General features: G+C 51.5%; 1 protein-coding gene across 6 annotated transcripts; it reads right to left on the bottom strand.

Moving 5' to 3' along the window:
• Nucleotides 1-128: 128 nt before the first annotated feature.
• On the bottom strand, nt 129-19,301 carry cdc42bpb (CDC42 binding protein kinase beta (DMPK-like)). Of its 6 annotated transcripts, none has more exons than XM_035618225.2 (39): nt 18,600-19,301; nt 16,158-16,249; nt 13,795-13,878; nt 13,611-13,706; nt 13,307-13,455; nt 12,810-12,903; nt 12,518-12,718; nt 11,998-12,246; nt 11,650-11,884; nt 11,456-11,563; nt 10,832-10,965; nt 10,510-10,752; nt 9,294-9,404; nt 8,945-9,189; nt 8,464-8,569; nt 8,252-8,376; nt 8,060-8,165; nt 7,414-7,476; nt 6,406-6,554; nt 6,222-6,319; nt 5,611-5,690; nt 5,327-5,401; nt 5,171-5,242; nt 4,947-5,052; nt 4,682-4,818; nt 4,468-4,607; nt 4,303-4,384; nt 4,006-4,222; nt 3,821-3,883; nt 3,506-3,747; nt 3,054-3,408; nt 2,786-2,883; nt 2,615-2,699; nt 2,401-2,518; nt 2,002-2,119; nt 1,641-1,877; nt 1,133-1,241; nt 961-1,034; nt 129-783 (listed from the first exon to the last, which is right to left on the bottom strand). In XM_035618225.2, exons 1-39 carry the CDS (start codon nt 18,766-18,768, stop codon nt 661-663), a joined length of 5,388 nt encoding a protein of 1,795 aa, XP_035474118.2. In that variant the 5' UTR covers nt 18,769-19,301; the 3' UTR covers nt 129-660. The 6 variants fall into 6 exon arrangements, with proteins under 6 accessions (XP_035474118.2, XP_035474119.2, XP_035474120.2 ...); XM_035618226.2 differs by having other exon boundaries at nt 973-1,034; XM_035618227.2 differs by lacking the exon at nt 7,414-7,476.
• Nucleotides 19,302-19,308: the final 7 nt, after the last annotated feature.

Genomic DNA, 19,308 nt, shown 5'->3' with positions numbered 1-19,308 from the left:
GAGACACAACAGAGGGTTCATGAATCTTTGACGAGGCCCCGGAGTCTGAATTAATCATGACACAAACTCTCGATCATGTCACCGTCAGACTCAGGAAGTCCAAAAGGTCAAAGGTCACACGACATAGATTCTGTTCAGATTCTTTTATTGTGTTCGGCTGCTAACACGTTTAGTTACAACCCCCCCCCCCAAGAGGGCGGGGCCAAGAGGAGGGGCTACAGGAAAAGATTATCACTGACACAAAATCAAAGATTATTTTTTCTACAACAAAGATGATGAGAATGACGACGATGTGCAACTTAAGAAAAGTGTAAAATAAATTCATACAGTGTTTTTCCATCAGAGTGAGACCTCCTGCCTGTTAGCCTCAGCAGCTAACAGTCCGCTACGCTCAGCACAGTCTAGTCCAGATGTGGAAGAGCCGATTGCTCCCACAGAGCCAATCAGAAGAAAGGTCAAAGGTCAAAACAGCAGCTTTCGGCAGGGGCGGAGTTAATACCAAGGGGCGGGGTTAATGACAGGGGGCGGGGCTTCCCAGCAGATAAAATCCAACAAAAATAAAAGCAGCAGGAAGCTCAGACTCGTCCCGACACAATAAAATCAAAAGAGTAACTGGAGACTCAGTCCGCTGCCTGATTGGCTCAAACAGGGGGCGGGGCCTCAGGGCTCAGAGTCCAGGCTGTCCAGGGTGAGGCGGCTGCGGTGTGGCGAATTGGGGCTGGGAGGGGTGGGGGGGGCGGAGCTGGTGGAGGGGGGCGAGTGTCTGGTGGAGTCCGAGTCCGGCTGGGCGAGAGACATTCACAACACATGGAGAGAGAGAGAGAGAGAGAGAGAGATTTTATGTGAACTCAGCAAAAGTAAAAGCTTATTCACACCTGGTTCTGACTATGGTTCTGACTATGGTTCTGACTCTGACTATGGTTCTGGTTCTGGTGGTAACTTCATGGTTCCAGAACAAACCTGGTGAGTTACCTCTCGGTCCAGGTCCTGTTCTGGTTCAGAAAGCCCACGAGAAGAAGCTCCACCTCCAAAATCTGAACCAATAGAAACAAAGATATCATCAGTTTGGATGACGCCCATGAACAGAATGTCAATAAAGATTATTTGTAGGTGTGTGTGCGTGCATGCTTACCTGAGGCTGTGCGAGTGATCTGCGTCTTGCTTCTCTGTTGCCGGGAGATACTTGACAGGGGGCGGGGCTTATCTTTCAAAGAGTCATCCTGAGAGGAAGGCATCACACTCTGCACACACACACACACACACACACACACTATAAAGACACACACAGTCCGCAGCGCCCCCCTGTGGCTGAATAACTGCCCCCCCTCAAACACCAGCTGCAGTGTTTCTGGAGCTAAGCCTCATGGGAAGTGTAGTTTCAGAAGCAGGAGATGACCAATGAGATGATTGGTTGATCACTGAGATTATTGATCAATCGATCACCTTCACCTGTTGACACCTGCTGCTGCGTTCAGGTGACACGGGACATCACAGACCCTGTTACTGGGACGATCACCCGTCTCACCTGACACATGACATCATCATGACGATCCATCACGCTGCACCTGAACGCAGCACGGCCCCGACGAGGGATTGGGTGACGGGGGGAGGGGGAGGGAGATAGAGAGAAGCTGGCCTACCCTTCCCAGAGAGGAGATGGAGGGAGAGGAGGAGGAGGAGGAAGGCTGCAGGAGGCTCTGCTGGGAGGAGGAGGAAGAGGAGGCTTCTTTCTGCAAGAAGGCGCCGGCCGATGCCGACGTCATGTGATAGACGTGCTCAAAGTTGGAGGGAGGAGAGATGAGGGTGTGACGGGAGGAGGAAGAAGAGGAGGAGGAGGAGGGAGACGGGGAAGGAGAGAGGCAGGTGACATCACCGACCTGAACAATCGGGAGGGGGGGGGGGGGGGGGGGTGAGAAAAGAGAGCAGGAGGTGAGGGAGGAGAACATGCCCATGAGGAAGAGGAGGAGGAGCAGGAGGATGAAGAGGAAGAGGACCAGTTACCAGAGGAAGATCCATCAGAACCTGCATCCCGTCTCCTGGGCCCATGTGGGCCACGTGGTTAAAGTTGGTCGGGTTAGAGATCATCTTGGACCGGAGCTCAGGGTCCCTCAGCATCTCCCTGGACACACAACACACAATACAATACACCACACAATACAATACAATACAATACAATACACAAAACAACACAACACACAATACACAACACAAAACAACACAACACACAATACACAACACAATACAACACACAAAACACAAAAGCTGTCACTGTTTTGACGAGTCATGTTTTGTTGTGATGAGTCATGTTTTGTTGTGATGAGTCATGTTTTGTTTTGATGAGTCATGTTTTATTGTGATGAGTCATGTTTTGTTTTGATGAGTCATGTTTTGTTGAGTTACCTCCTCTGCTGAAGTCGCTCCTCCTCAGGAACCTTGAAGAGAAATTTTCTCTTGCTGCGAGTTCGAACCATCAATTTCCTGCTGTGGTCCGAAGTGTCAGGGATGGTGAGGTCTCCCTCTGAGGACAGACATGTAGAGACAGACAGGTTAAAGACAGATGGGTAGAGTGTTGTGTTTGTATCCGATCATGTGTGTTCACATGTTCACATGTTACCTGATGACGTGTTGCTGAAGTAGATCAGACGTGGAGCTTCTGAGCTCAGCATGTTTAACGTCCCTTCAACATTCAGAGGTCTGATCTGAGGACAGAGACAGGACAGCATCCACATCTGATCCTAAACTCTGATTAGCTGGTTCCACACTGTGGTGTGCTGTGATTGGTTACCTTGCGGAGGGAGATGGTCTGAACCCACTCAGTGGTGTGAATATCAAACACGTCCACTCCATATTCAGTGTAGACCGTCAGGTGGGAGGAGTTAGAGCCTGGAGAGATAAGGACACATGTCACACCTTTTACATACACTGTCACCAAGACCCCGCCCACCTGCACCTGACTGAGCTCACCTGACAACCACCTGACAATATCTGAGCTCACCTGTCCTACTTCCTGTCCTACTTCCACTACAACAACAATAACAATAGGAGTGACGTACTGCATGCGAGGGGCGTGGCCGGCCACATCAGCTCCTGGGTCCGGGACCGGCGCCCCTGTCCGTCCACATAGATGCCGAGCTGACTGAAGCAGAGCAGCAGTTCACTGGATCCGACCTCCAGGGCGTGCAGCGCGTCCAGGGGCGGCTGGGTTAGGAACGCCAGCGACGGGTCAGCAGGGCTCACCAGGCTGATGGGGGACGACTCCCCCTGTAGGGCCAGCAGAGCGAAGCCCGAAGGATACCCGACGCACAGCCGCTCCCTAACCATCCCCAACCACTGCACCGCACCCGGAGCCTGAACCTCCCACAGCCTCTTGTAGTGGGGCTTGGCGCGAGTGATCTCGTAGCATTGAACCTGGAGGAACCAAACAGAAGCAGAGCATCAGAACCAGAACAGAACCAGAGCCACAGGTACAAAGCAGCAGTCGTCAGGGAGAGGTGGGTTTTCTGACCTGACGCTTGACTGAGGCCAGCAGGCAGGCGGGGCCTCCGGGGCGGAGGACCCCTGTGGTCAGCGCCTGGCAGCCTTTGGTCTCCGTCAACTTGATGTCAAAGGCGGGCTCGGAGCCCTCCAGAACCTCCCAGGGGTGGAGGTGAACGTGACGGTTCCGACCGCAGAGCAGAGCGACCATTTTCTCCTTCGGGATCAAATCTATTTGATAAACCTTCTTACTGTCGACTGCTCGCACGATCACTGCAGGGAGACAACGAGGAGTTAGAGCGATTCTCAAACTGGAAGGAGACGAGACCTTTATCGATGTCCTCACCGTCTCTGGTGACCTCCACCACAAACAGCCCGTCTTCTGTTCCCAGAGCGATCCTCTCTCGATCTGCACAGAGGGAAGACGACCACACATCTACTGTCAAAACAAACTAAACCGTTACCAGACCAATCCTCAACACGAGGGAGGGGTTCAGAGAGAACGGTCAGAACACGGGTCAGAACACTGACCCAGCACCGCGGCCGACAGTGTGGTCTTGATGACGGGCAGCGATGCGTCGTAGGCCTCGTGGAGAACGTGGACCTGACGGCTCTTCAGCAGGTTCTTGGTCAGGATGCTCTGCAGACTCTCCAGGATCCGGACCCACTTCCTCTTCTCCACCTCGCTCTCTGCCAGTACCAGCAGAGACACCGAGCAGAGCTGCGAGATCAGCTGCGATGACGTCACCTAATCACGACAACGACAACTGCATTCAGGACAGACGACGGGGTCACAGGTCAGAGGTCAGACAGTGATGGATCTCCTACCCTGAATATACAGGGGACGTCCTTCCTGGTGGCGTGGATCACATCCGACGCCAAGACGGAGCTGACGGAGAACTCCTCATCTCTGAAACAGACAACTCGAGAATATTTTTAACATGAAGAAGAGTCTCTGGACCAGACGAATTGTGGGGCAGACGACCCGGTTACCTGAGGTCCAGGACCAGACTGGACACCACCCCAGGCTGAGTGGACTTTCCCTCTGGGACATCGTACAGAAACAATTTACAGTCAGACACGACGGCAAACGCTCGCTGCCAGCCCTTCTTCACGCCGCTGGGCTTGGGAATCTGACAGAGAGAAGATGAGTGAGCGTCGTTCTGTCACTGATGTGATGTCCTGTTTCACTGCACCGGGGTCTCACCCTGACGTAGCCCTTGTAGGCGGTGCCGATGCCTCTCTGGACGTCGATGCCCTGAGGCCTCTTGGCCTGCTCTGCTGGGATTGGACAGACCAGGGGGGCGTGGTCTTTACAGGAAACGTGGCAGATGAAGGAACACACTGCAGAGACACGGGAGAGTGAGACACTCCATTTACAGCCGTGGCGCTGATGTCACATCCTGCTGATGCCCTGCCCTGTGTGTGTAGATGTTGTGATGTCACATCCTGTGTGTGTAGATGTTGTGTACCTTCGCAGGCGTAGCCCTGTCGGAGGAGGCCCACCATCAGGGAGGTGCAGTGTGTGCACTGCATTGGACTGACGAAGGTTTTGATGCTCAGCTGATGAGCTTTGGGCTGTAAAGAAACATGTGCACACTCATCATTCCCTCCCACACAGGTGATATCGCACCTGAGGAAAGGTGACATCACACCTGAGGAACGGTGACATCACACCTGAGGAACGGTGACATACCTTTGGCGTGGTCAGCGCTGAGCTGTGGTAGGTGGGGGAGGGGCTCGCCGGGACTGACGCTGCTTTAACTTCCTGTGGACACAAGTGGACCAAGACTCAAACAAAGTGCTCCACACAACTTCCAGCTGACGCACACACACCGAGTGTGACACTGACCTCGAGTTCGGAGGTGCTGACGGGTGAGGGGGGCGTGGTTTCTGGTTTCTGGGGGGTGGAATCTATGTCTGTAGTCTGTAGGTGAAACAAAAGAAACATGTAAAGAAACATATGTTGGCAGATCAGTGACTCTGCTGCATTAATGACTTTAAGAAAATGTCCAAACTCTTTGGTCTGAATATTAACAGACAGACAGACCGACAACAGACGGACGGACGGACGGACGGACGGACAGACGGACAGACGGACAGACGGACAGACAGGCAGACAGACAGATGACTCACTCTGAAGGTGAGATCTGGAGCCAGAGGTGAAGTGTTGAAATATTCAAAGATGGAGTCTTGAAAATCTGGAAGCTTCAGACCTGCAGAGAGAGACACTTCCTGTTCAGTGACACTATGGGGACATGTATGGATCTGCTGTTAAAACACTTCAGAGGAAGTGACAGGACGTTACCAAGGAGACGATCATCATGTGCATTGTTTAATTAAAATCATCAAAGACTGAAATGACGACGTGTCTCTTCTTCTTCTTCTTCTTCTTCAGATTGAATCGTTTACGTTTGCTCATGACGCTTCACGTTAAATATCGCTGTCGCAATGAATTGTGGGTCTATTTCTCCTTTCCTCTCACAGGAAGCTCCAGTGCACCTTATGCTAAAGGAGATAGGAAACAAAGCATTGAAGCTCCTTTCCTACGCACTTAGAGAATCTGAACATCATCAGGTTATTTCAGGAAACTTCTTAAGCAAATATGACAATTTACCGCAGCCTATATTTGTATTGAGTCCGTCCCTCAACACTGACCAGCCGTATGCCGTCGTCTTTGGTTCCTACTGCTCGACGGGGATCTTAAATCCACCAGACTGATGCATTGTGGGTCTAAGTCATCTCACCTTTGTCTGAGCGGGATCGACTTTCCTCCATCTCCTTCTTCAGACTCTCCACCTGCTCGTCCATCTCCCTGCTCCGCTCGTCCGACTCCTTCAGCTTACTGCAGACGGGTGAGACAGGTGAGTTGGGTGACCGGCAGGAAAAGGGAGACTGTGTGTGTGTGTGTGCGCGTGTGTGACCTCTGACCTCTCCAGGTGGATGTTGGCAGCCTTGACCCTGCGCAGCTCGTCCTGAATCAGCTGCTTCGCGCGGATCTCGGCGTCGAGCGCCGACTGCAGCTCCAGACGGGCCGACATATCCAACTTCTGACTGCGACGCACCTTCCACAGCGGGTCCTGAGGAGTGACATCATTACGACATCATCAAGTCCCGTTAACCACCCTGTGAGGCAGAGCCCCGCCCACACCCGGCCGCAGGCTACCATGGCAGCAACATTGAGCATTTACCGTTAGCAACAGACAGAGCAGAGAGCCAATAAGAGCAGACCAAACACAGACAGGTGAGCGTGACCTTTCATCCTACGTGACGTGATGATGACACACCTGTTCCTACCTGAGACCTCTGACTCGACTGTGGCGCCACAGACTTGCAACAAACAGAAAAGATCTGAGGTCACATCCAACGAGTATGTTCTGACCTTTGACCTGCTGCACAAACAGCTGACAAAGTGTCTGACCAATCACAGCGCCGATCAGCTGTTTATTCAAAATGTATCAATCCTGAACGTGACGTGTAACTAACAGACAGTTTACAGTAAGAAGCTTCTCATATAAATATTAAATATATATATACATATATATCTGAAATGAGAATCATAATACAGACTAAAACTCATCTGATACATTATAACAGAAATAATCTGCTCATCATTCATATACAACCTGAGTGTTTATGATTCATGGATCATAGATCTAGTCTCAATGGATTTACATTTAAATCTGACCCCTGACCCCCCTGGAGGGTCTGACCTCCAGCCACTGGGTCACATGACTCACCACAACAAGTAAGAAAAGCAGAATCAATCAAATCCAATCAAATCCTCTCCCTGCTCCTGAAGGACACGCCCCCCAGGGGACTACTGAAGAGTGATTATGAGTGGCAGACATGAGGGCCAATAGCCATGCAAGCTTCTTAAACCACGCCAATAATAAGTGAGAGTGAATCCTGATAGGCTGGAAGTGGTGACACACTCACCCTCCTGTCTCCACCAATAGGAGACCAGGGCTTCCTAGGAGGCGTGGCCACTCCTGACTCGGACTGAGGCGAAGTTAAAAGAACAATCACAGTTTACACAAACAGAACTACAGACAGAAGAGACAGAACTACAGACAGAACTACAGACAGAAGAGACAGAACTACAGACAGAACTACAGACAGGAGAGACAGGAGTACAGACAGAACTACAGACAGGAGAGACAGAACTAAAGACAGTAGAGACAGAACTACAGACAGCAGAGACAGAACTACAGACATAGAAAACAGAACTACAGACAGAACTACAGACAGCAAAGGGAGAACTACAGACAGTATAGACAGAGCTACAGACAGAAGAGACATAACTACAGACAGTAGAGACAGAACTACAGACGGCAGAGACAGAACTACAGAAAGTAGAGACAGAACTACAGACACAGGTACAGACAGAATGTGATGGTGAAACACAGGTGGAGGAACAAAAAAAACACATACAGGAAACTGTCTAACAGGAGGCGGAGCCTGTGTGAGGCGAGAGGCAGGTAAACACATCCACCTCCATCTCTTTCAAAATAAAATCTCGTGGGGAAACATAATTATCAGTTTCATATCAGGACAAATCAGGTCTTTGGTGCGTGTGCGTTACCAGAGGTCTGGTCCCCAGGTTGGAGCTCCGCAGTGTTTCCAGTTCCTCCGTCATCTTTGTGGCGAGCGCCTGAAGATAACCTCGAGCGTCCTTCTCGTCGCTCACCCTGAACACAACAAACACAGATGTTGAGGGCGGAGCTTCCCCCCGGTGGTGGAGCACAGACTTCCTGGTTGGGGCCGTCCCACTCACCATTGGATGATCTCAGCGATCTGGGCCTCCCAGTGAGCCACGCTCTCCTTCTTCGAAGACAGATCCTGCAGCTCGTCCTCCAGCTGACGGTTCTGAGCAGTCAGTTTGTCGACGAACGAACACAGCTGAAGACAGAAGACCACTCAGTAAACACTCCGAGTATCAGTATCACAGCTCTGTGAGTATCACTGCAGTAGTACTGCTGCCGTCACCTTGTCCGTCTCCCCCGTCATCTTACGATTTTCTTCGGTCAGCAGGTTTTTCTCTCGTTCATATTTCTCTTTCAGAACTGCAACCGCCTCGTCCACCTCAGTCTGCCTGCAGAGGACAGAAATACCTGGTTCAGGACTCCCCTGTCCCTCTTACTGAACCAGGTCCAGTACTCACCTGTCCCTCTTATTAGACCTGGTCCAGGACTCAACTGTCCCTCTTACTGAACTAAGTCCAGGACTTACCTGTCCCTCTTATTGAACCAGGTCAAGGTCTCACCTGTCCCTCTTACTGAACCAGGTCCAGGACTTACCTGTCCCTCTTATTGAACCAGGTCAAGGTCTCACCTGTCCCTCTTACTGAACCAGGTCCAGGATTCACCTGTCCCTCTTATTAAACCATGTCCAGGACTCACCTGTCCCTCTTACTGAACCAGGTCCAGGATTCACCTGTCCCTCTTATTAAACCATGTCCAGGACTCACCTGTCCCTCTTGGCCTTGTCCAGCTTGTCTCTCAGCTGCAGCAGCTCCTTGTGGGCGGCGAGCTGCGCCCCCTCGGACTCGTGCAGGTCCTTGCGGAGGTGTTTGATCTCGGAGGAGTGGGCGGAGTCTCTCCTCAGCTGCTCCTCCTCATAGAACAGGACCTTCTTATCAAGTTCCGCCTTCAGACGAGACAGCTCCTGCTGAGACTCCACCCCCCCGACGACTGCTCCCCGACCCTGCTGAGACTGAGGCCAGAACCAATATGACCACCTTTTGTTTTGTTTTGTTTTTTCGGGGGGGGGGGGGGGGGGGGGGGGGGGGTAGTGAAGATGTGTGTGTGACCTCTGACCTTTAGGCTTTCCAGCTCGGCCTCCAGCTGTTTGGAATAAACCTCGCTGTGCTCCCTCAGTTTCCTCTCCTTTGACGCCTCAGCCTTCGCATCATCCAACTGAGCCTCCAGCTGACACACACACACACACACACACACACACACACACACACACACACACACACACACACACACACACACACACACACACACACACACACACACACACACACACACACACACACACACACACACACACACACACACACACACACGTCAGACCTTCACTCTGCCATCCTACTCCCTCACTGAGAGGGGGCGGAGCCACCACTCATCTACATCCTGTCTGTTTTCTGTTCTGGTTCCTCATTGGTGTAACGAGCTCCACATCGACATCAGGACAGAATCACTTCAATGTTTCTGTTCAGACAGAAACTTACTGCCTGAATGTATCATTTAAATATATATAAATGTATATACAGTATATCTCCTTATGTCCTACTCTTATCTCCTTCTTTCCTCCCTTATCTCCTTCTCTCCTTGTTGTCTCTCTCTCTGTCTTCCTGAAGAACGCTGTGGTCATGGCTTCTGTGCCTTTATTCATCCTGCCTCAGTTCTCTCTCCTCCTCCCTCAGGTCTCACCTTCTCCTCCTCCTCCTCCTCCTCCTCCTCCCTCAGGTGTCACCCCCTCCTCCTCCCTCAGGCCTCACCTCCTCCCCCTCAGTTCTCTCACCACCACCACCTCCTCCTCCTCCTCCTCCTCCTCCTCCTCCTCCCTCAGGTGTCACCCCCTCCTTCTCCCTCAGGTCTCACCTCCTCCCCCTCAGTTCTCTCACCACCTCCATCAGGCCTCACCTCCTCCCCCTCAGTTCTCTCACCACCTCCTCCTCCTCCCTCAGGCCTCACCACCTCCTCCTCCCTCAGGTCTCTCACCTCCTCCTCCCTCAGGTCTCCCTCAGGTCTCCCTAAGGTCTCCCCTCCTCCTCCTCCTCCTCCTCCTCCTCCCTCAGGTGTCACCCCCTCCTCCTCCCTCAGGTCTCCCCTCCTCCTCCTCCTCCCTCAGGCCTCACCTCCTCCTCCTCCTCCTCCCTCAGGTCTCTCACCTCCTCCTCCCTCAGGTCTCCCCTCCTCCTCCTCCTCCTCCCTCAGGCCTCACCTCCTCCCCCTCAGTTCTATCACCACCTCCTCTGCCTCCTCCCTCAGGTGTCACCCCCTCCTCCTCCCTCAGGTCTCTCACCTCCTTGCGGTTCTTCTCGGTCTTGCGGATCTCCTGTCTCATGGCGTCCATCTTCTGCAGGAGAGTGTCAAGCTCCTCCTCTTTGTCCCTCAGCTGACGGGACAGACGCTGTTTGGAGGAGCGCAGCTCGGCCATCCTCTCCGACAGCTCGGAGAACTCCTGCAGGGCCAGCTTCCTCTGAGAGTGCGCCTCCTTCAGCTCCTTGGTCTGACTCCTCAGACGCTCCAGAGCGTCGGACAGCTGCTGCTCAGGAGGGAGAGAGGAGTTATCATCACAGACACTCTGGCTCCTCCCCGTCTGTCCAGGTGTGTCAGTCAGTTACCTTGTGGACATCGTCCTTCTCCTGTCTCAGCGTCTTCACCTGTCTCTCCAGGGTCTTCAGTTTGGAGGCGGAGCTTTCGTAATCCTGTCTGAGTGTGACTGCCTCCTCCAGCTGGTGCTCCAGCCTGTCAGAGTCTACGGAACCACAGGAGGAGTTCTTTAACGTCTCAACACTGACAGCTGATGGTTAACGACTTCCTACGACAGTTCCTACAACAGTTCCTACGACTGTCAATACTGTTCCTAGGACAGTTTCTTTCGACAGTTCTTACGACTGTCAATACTGTTCCTACGACAGTTCCTACAACTGTTCCTACGACTGTCAATACAGTTCCTACGACAGTTCCTACGACTGTTACTATGAATGTTCCTAGGCTGTCAATACTGTTCCTACGACTGTTCCTTCGACTGTTATTACAGTTAGTTCAATTGTTACTACTGTTACAACGGCTGTTCAAACTGTTCCTATGACTTTTAATATGACTGTTCATTCTGTTACTACGACTGTTAATATAATATATATTAAAATATACAGTTACCACAGTACTAGTACTAGTACTGCAGGAATACTACAGTATTGAAGTAATACTGTGTCACTGCTGTGTCTAAGTGGTTGACCTCTGACCTTCCAGCTTCTTTTTGAGTCGTTCGATCTCCTCATTCAGTTTCTTGATCTCTTTGTCTCGGGTCAGAGTTCCTCCTCGAGCCGGAGCCTGCAGGGCCTGGGTGGACTCTGCAGAGTCAGAGGTTAGAGGTCAGAGGTCGGCATCACTACAGTAAACAATGTGTTTCACGTCTCCTTGTCTCCGTCCGTATCACCCTGTAGTTTGCGGTTCAGCTCCAGTTTCTCCTGCTCTAGTCGACGGATCCTCCTCTCAAACGCCTCCACCTCTTGGCCTCCACCTGCCCCCACCCGCCCCTCCTCCAGGCGGAGGTGCCCCGCCCTGCTGACGAAGCTGCGGTCGGAGAAGCAGCTGTCGGTGGTGTATGTGAAGCCGACGAAGGGGAGATGCTGACCAGTGAAACCAGTGTGAGATACTGGAGGAACAATGTCCTGTAGGAAAAACATGTCATGATGTCAATTAAACTCTGTGTGTGTGTGTGTGTGTGTGTGTGTGTGTGTGTGTGTGTGTGTGTGTGTGTGTGCATGTGTAGGCGGTGGTTCACCGGGTTCTTGAGGACATCGTCATCCACATCAAAGTTGGAGGTGTCGGTGGGCGAGGACACGTCGGGGATGTAGGGAGCCTCGGCAGACCGGATGTTGTCCCAGTCGATCCCACTGAAGAACGGGTGGCTCTTGAAGTCAGAGATCCCGTTCAGACCGAGACGACGTTCTCTGGAGCAAAGCAGGCGCTGGATCAGATCTTTGGCGTCCTCTGACACATCGGTCACGTGGGAGGGGAACTGGAAACGCTCCTGGAAAACAGAGGACGGAGGAAGGACGGAGGAGAGATAATGAGTTGAGGTGGCGGCGTCTGTCCACTGAGGGACGAGCTCAGATTTAGAAGAGAAGAAGTAGGACAAGAGTCTGGGGACAAACAGACGACCTGGAAACAGCAGCAGAGGACGAGCTGAGACGTGGAGCGACACACATCGGTCACCTGATCACATCTGATCACACCTGATCACTGCTGTAACACCTAACATGAGAACGTGGGCGGAGCCTCAGTGTTCTGCTGACTCTCACCTCGTGGTTCATGATCTTTCCGTAGGTTTCCACCAGCGACTCTGCGTAGAACGGCGTTTCTCCGTACAGCATCTCATACACGCAGACTCCCAGAGACCACCAGTCACACTCAGGTCCGTAGCGGCCCATCCCGTCCTCCATCGCCTGCAGGATCTCTGGGGAGATGTAGTCCGGAGTGCCCACGGCTACCGAAGACTGGACCTGCAGCGAGAGCAGTCAGAGTAAACGTGTTCACCATGAGCTTAGATCAGTCAAACTAAACCTGCTTCACTGTCACTGCGTCGTTTGTTACCGTGCCGTCCTCCATCATGCGGAGACAGGATCCGAAGTCGGCCAGGCGAATGTGACCGTTGACGTCCAGCAGGACGTTGTCAGGTTTAATGTCTCTGTAAAAACACAAACAGCATCAGAGCCACAGTCCAGACGATGACGCCGCACGACCCCCCCCAACAGGAATGGAACACAGCAGAGTGTCAGATTGTGAGCAGGAAGGAAGATGGAGGCTGAGCAGGCTGGACAGGATACAACTACATTTCCCAGAGGACACTGCTGCCAGGAAGAGACCACTTCCTGACCCTCGCACACAGTTCCAGGAGAACTGTGTGTTTGTGTGTTTGTGTGTGTGTGTGTGTGTGTGTGTGTGTGTGTGTGTGTTGGATCAATGGTCTCTATGTACAGAGTTTTTTGGAGAAAAGAAGCACATGTTGGTGGGTGTGTAGTGCATTCTGGGACACTACGCTGCTTCTGATAGAACAGGTGGAAACTCTTGGCTGGCTGAGGTGAGCTCACCTGTGGATGTAGTTCTGCTGATGGATGGAGTGGATGGCGAGCACCATCTCAGCCACGTAGAACTTCGACATGTCCTCTGGAAGACGATCCTCGAACTTACTGAGCAGAGTCAGCAGGTCCCCGCCCACATAGTAATCCATCACCAGGTACTGCAGCACAATTCATAACACATGAACAATAACAGTAATCAGTTATGAGATATCAGGCCCAGTAACGGCCACAGAGTCGTACCACTGATGGAATCATTGTTACTACCAACAGTAACCACAGTACTTTTCGTAGTAACCACAGTTCTGGTACTAACCAGGTAGTTGTCGTCCTGGAAGGCATAGTGCAGAGTCGTGATCCACTGACTGTCTCCTTTCACCAGGACGTCTCGCTCTTCACGGAAACATGCCGTCTGAACAGAGAACGTGTTTACATTTTAAACATAACACACTAACATCACACAAGATGCTAACACCCGTCACAGACTGCATGTTAATCACCTCTGCTCTCTTTAACATCTCCCACTTGTTGAGGATCTTCATGGCGTAAACTTGCTCCGTGTGCTTCATCTTCACCACGGCAACCTGAGAGAGAGAGGGGCAAGAGACATTAACAGAGTGAGAGAGAGAGAGACAGAGGTGTAGGTGTACCAGGTGTTCTAAGTTTATCAGTCAACTAACTGTATCAGGTGTATAAAGTGTACCAGGTGTATTAAGTGTACAAGGTGCACCAGGTGTGCTAGGTGTACCAGGTGAACAAGGTGTACCAGAGGTACAAGGTGTTCCAGGTGTACCATGGGAACAAGGTGTACCAGAGGTACAAGGTGTTCCAAGTGTACCAGGTGTACTAGGTGTACCAGGTGTATTAAGTGTACCAGGTGTACTAAGTGTACCAGGTGTACTAAGTGTACCAGGTGTACTAAGTCAGGTGAACTAAGTGTATCAGGTGTATAAAGTGTATCGGGTGTACCAGGTGTGCTAAGTGCACCAGGTGTACTAAGTGTACCAGGTGTACTAAGTGTACCAGGTGTACTAAGTGTACCAGGTGTACTAAGTGTACCAGGTGTACAAAGTGTTTCAGGTGTACAAAGTGTACCAGGTGTATTAAGTGTACCAGGTGTATAAAGTGTACCAGGTGTACTTAGTGTACCAGGTGTACTATGTGTATCAGGTGTATTAAGTGTACCAGGTGTATAAGTGTACCAGGTGTACTAAGTGTACATGGTGTACTAAGTGTACCAGTTGTACTAAGTGTACCAGGTGTACTAAGTGTACCAGGTGTACAAAGTGTTTCAGGTGTACAAAGTGTACCAGGTGTATTAAGTGTACCAGGTGTATAAAGTGTACCAGGTGTATAAAGTGTACCAGGTGTATAAAGTGTACCAGGTGTACTAAGTGTATCAGGTGTATTAAGTGTACCAGGTGTATAAGTGTACCAGGTGTACTAAGTGTACATGGTGTATAAAGTGTACCAGGTGTATAAGTGTACCAGGTGTACTAAGTGTACCAGGTGTAGCCAGTGTGTCCTCACATTTCAGTGCAGAACATTTGTGCTTTTCACCGTTTTGTCGATCATCTCCAGTTAAAACATGTTACTAGACTCTACCAGGTATGTGAGCTTTCAGGCACCTGATTGGCTGACAGGCACCTCAGGTGTGGTTTTTCTATGTTCATGTTTTAACATGACATACCTGTCTGATCCACCCACAGAGCTGAGTGCCACACCTGAACCAGAACCAGGACCAGGACCAGAACCTGAACTGATCTGTCAGCTCCTTTGTTTGTGAGTCTCACACTGAGGACTGTCCTCACAAATAAAGTAATCAAATGTGTGTGTGAAGGTATATATCCTCAGGCACCAAACAGGTGTGGCTCTGACACACCTTTCCTCTGGTATGTGGACAATGTACATGTACGTGTGTACGTGTGTACGTGTGTACGTGCACACACACACACACACACACACACGCACACGCACACACACACACACACACACACACACACACACTTTATAACCCTATCAAACTGGTCCTCACCGCCTTGGTGTTTAGTGACTGAAGTAAGTTAGTAAGTTAGTTAGTAAGTTGGTGAGTTTCATCAGGAAGAGAAAACATAAACATGATTAAATTCCAGACCAGTGAAAACACATGACCTTGTCCAGATGACCTGGTTCAGAGTGAATGAAGGTCAGAGGTAAGACCTGCAGCTCCACTAGTGGACTTTACCTGCAGCTGTTATCAAAGTTAATGATTGACAGACTGACGCTGACTCACCTGTCGACAGATTTAAAACCACCTGGAACCATCAATGTATTTATGTTTGATCTAAATTCATGAGCAGGAGGTCAAACAGGGTCAAACCCCAACCGACCTGTTGTCATGACTCATTGATCAGCTGATCAATCAGTTTATTTGCCTATGACTGACAGGTGTGTGCTCCAGTGGGAACCAAAGAAGAAGAAGACAAACACAACCTTCCACATCCTGTATCCCAGGATGCATTGCTCACCAGTGACAGAGTTATCTCTGCTGGCAGACGACTGATATTATATATGAGTATAATACTAATATTGTGTATCATTTATATATTATACTTCTGTGTATGTGACTGCAGATTTTACAGGAAGTAGTTTTATGGACAACTTCCTGTCTGAGGAGACGTCGACAGTGTGTCAGCTGTTACATGGATTTATGAACACGTGTGTTTCAACAAAATGGTGGATAAATATTGTGTTGTCGGTCATGTGACTGAGCTCAGAGCCAATCAGTCAATCTGCTGGACCGAGAGGCATTAAGCGATTCGTCGGTTTACATTCGGCCATGTGAACGGAGCTACGGGGGTCAGAGGTCAAGAAGAAGTCTTACCTCTCCAAAAGCTCCTCGTCCAATCACCTTCAGCATCTCGAAGTCTTCCCTGTGCAGCCGCATGTCCTTCACTGTGGTGGTGAAGGGTCTCACTGAGAAACACAGCGGGTTGAGTCAAAACTACAGACACCACAGACACACAAACACACAAACACAACAGACACCAAAGACACCACAGACACAAACACCACAAACACACATACAATACAGACACACAGACACAGACACTACAGACAGACTCCACAGACACTAGACACCACAGCCACTACAGACACGTGTGCTTCACTGTGGTGGTGAAGGGTCTCACTGAGAAACACAGAAGAGATGAGTCAAAACTAGAGACACTTATAGATACTATAAATACTGACAGTTCTCCAGTCAGTGCTGTACAATCACAGACAGACACATGCTTCTACACACAAGCACAATTTGGTGTCAATGTCAGTAGGAGGCCATTTTACAGACGTTTCCATGGCGATGTCATCGGTAAACAGACGTTGTCAGTTGAATAACAGACGTCGTCAGTAGTAAACTTTATGTCCACCTGCGACCCTCTGCAGGGCCCGAACCACAGGTTGGAAACCCTGGTTTAGTTCAGTCTGTCATGTGACAGGACAATTGATCAAAAACCAGCATCACAACGACAGATTGATGAGCTGATCGACAGAAAATTCATCTGCAACTATTTTAGTAAGTAAAAATTACAGGAGTCTGGAGGTTCCAGGTCCTGGACTCTCGTTTGGACTCGTGTGTATAGTCTGGGTGATCACTTCCTGATCAGCCAACTCATGAGTGAGACTCATGATGAGTTATTAAACCTTCCATTGATGTGGATCAATCGCTTTGGCATCGATAAGTAATGTGACATAATCAATAGTCCTGGTCTGGACTCTGAACTGGACTACAGACTGACTGGTTGCCACCACATCTGATCACGTTATTGATCGCTGGACAAGGACGCCTGGCCCTCAAGGAACCTGATCCAACAGGATGCCTGGACCTCAAGGATCCTGATCCAACAAGACGCCTGGACCTCAAGGATCCTGATCCAACAAGACGCCTGGACCTCAAGGATCCTGATCCAACAAGACGCCTGGACCTCCAGCATCCTGATCCAACAATACGCCTGGACCTCCAGCATCCTGATCCAACAATACGCCTGGACCTCCAGCATCCTGATCCAACAATACACCTGGACCTCCAGCATCCTGATCCAACAATACGCCTGGACCTCAAGGACCCTGATCCAACAAGACGCCTGGACCTCAAGGACCCTGATCCAACTAGGACGCCTGGACCTCCAGGATCCTGATCCAACAAGACGCCTGGACCCCAAGGACCCTGTTACAACAAGACGCCTGGACCTCATTCAAGGACCCTGATCCAACAAGACGCCAGGACCTCATTCAAGGACCCTGATCCAACAAGACGCCAGGACCTCATTCAAGGACCCTGATCCAACAAGACGCCAGGACCTCATTCAAGGACCCTGATCCAACTAGGATGCCTGGACCTCCAGGATCCTGATTCAACAAGACGCCTGGACCCCAAGGACCCTGATCCAACAAGACGCCTGGACCTCATTCAAGGACCCTGATCCAACAAGACGCCAGGACCTCATTCAAGGACCCTGATCCAACAAGACGCCTGGACCTCAAGGACCCTGATCCAACTAGGACGCCTGGACCCCAAGGACCCTGATCCAACAAGACGCCTGGACCCCAAGGACCCTGATCCAACAAGACGCCTGGACCCCAAGGACCCTGATCCAACAAGATGCCTGGACCTCATTCAAGGACCCTGATCCAACAAGATGCCAGGACCTCATTCAAGGACCCTGATCCAACAAGATGCCTGGACCTCATTCAAGGACCCTGATCCAACAAGACGCCTGGACCTCCAGGATCCTGATCCAACAAGACACCTGGACCCCAAGGACCCTGATCCAACAAGACGCCTGGAACTCATTCAAGGACCCTGATCTAACAAGACGCCTGGACCTCATTCAAGGACCCTGATCAAACAAGACGCCTGGATCTCAAGGACCCTGATCCAACAAGACGCCTGGACCTCATTCAAGGAACCTGCAGCCCTGGAAACATCATGTGTTCAACTATAAATCAAACCTTTTTAAAACGTCATTAAGCTTTTCTCAAAGAGCCTTGAATTCTCCTGGAGCCCACTGGAAATCTCACAATCCCCCAGAACTCCACCAGGGACCATGGACCCCCACCTCACTGCAACCTAGTCCACCAACATCCCCACAACCATCCATGTTTGTGAGAAATCTTCTTTCATGGAGGTCATTGAGACTTCTTTCAAAAACTTTCAATGACCCGTAAACATTGCTGCACCCACCCACCCCCCACCCGGCCGCCCTTGGAGCACCACACCCCCGAAGGCTCTACACGGTGTCGGTCCGGGACCCGGTCCGGGACTCACCCCACTCCAGGAAGTCGGTGATGTGCTTCTCCCTCTTCAGCGGGCAGTGGGAACACTCGGTGTAGAGGCAGAGCAGCAGGTCGAGCAGCGTCTCCACGCTCAGGTGTCCCGCCGCCCGCTGCTCCAGCAGCAGCTGCTCCAGCCGCTTCAGACGGACCTGAGCCGACATCCTGCCCCGGGACGCGCGCCCGTCGCTCCCGCTGGGAGTCCGAGTGAACGGGGCTCCGCTTCCGGCCGAGTCGCTCCGAGCTCCGCCTGCTAATTGCAGCTAGCTCGTTAGCTCCGGGAAAACATTCCCAACATTTTGTGCCGGCCGGGTGTCGGGGTGTCGGGGTGTGTCCGCCGGGGACCGTCGCTCCGTCGCGCTGAGCCGTTCACACCTCGGGCCCGCGTCCGTCCGTGATCCACATCCGCTTTAATCCCGGTAAATCTGACTTTCCTGTCGGAGCTCGGGAAGTCGGTCAGAGCGTCGAGCCTCCGGTCGGCGGCCGCTGCTCCATGTCCCCGGTGTGTCTCAGCTCGGTGACATGTCCGCGGGCTCCGGGTCGAACTGGGCCTCGATCAAAATGTCCGTCAGCACCGCGAGGGAGCGCGAGGGAGGATTACACGGAGGCTGTCGGCGGCGAGGCGGGCGACCGGTGAGCTGCTCGGTGGGAATATGGCTGAACTCAGATCCGATCATCCAGCGCAAAGCCGGAGACACTGCAGC

Source organism: Scophthalmus maximus, chromosome 18 (genome assembly GCF_022379125.1).
Source record: "Scophthalmus maximus strain ysfricsl-2021 chromosome 18, ASM2237912v1, whole genome shotgun sequence".
Lineage (NCBI taxonomy): Eukaryota > Metazoa > Chordata > Actinopteri > Pleuronectiformes > Scophthalmidae > Scophthalmus > Scophthalmus maximus.
This window is presented reverse-complemented; position numbering and strand designations above follow the sequence as displayed.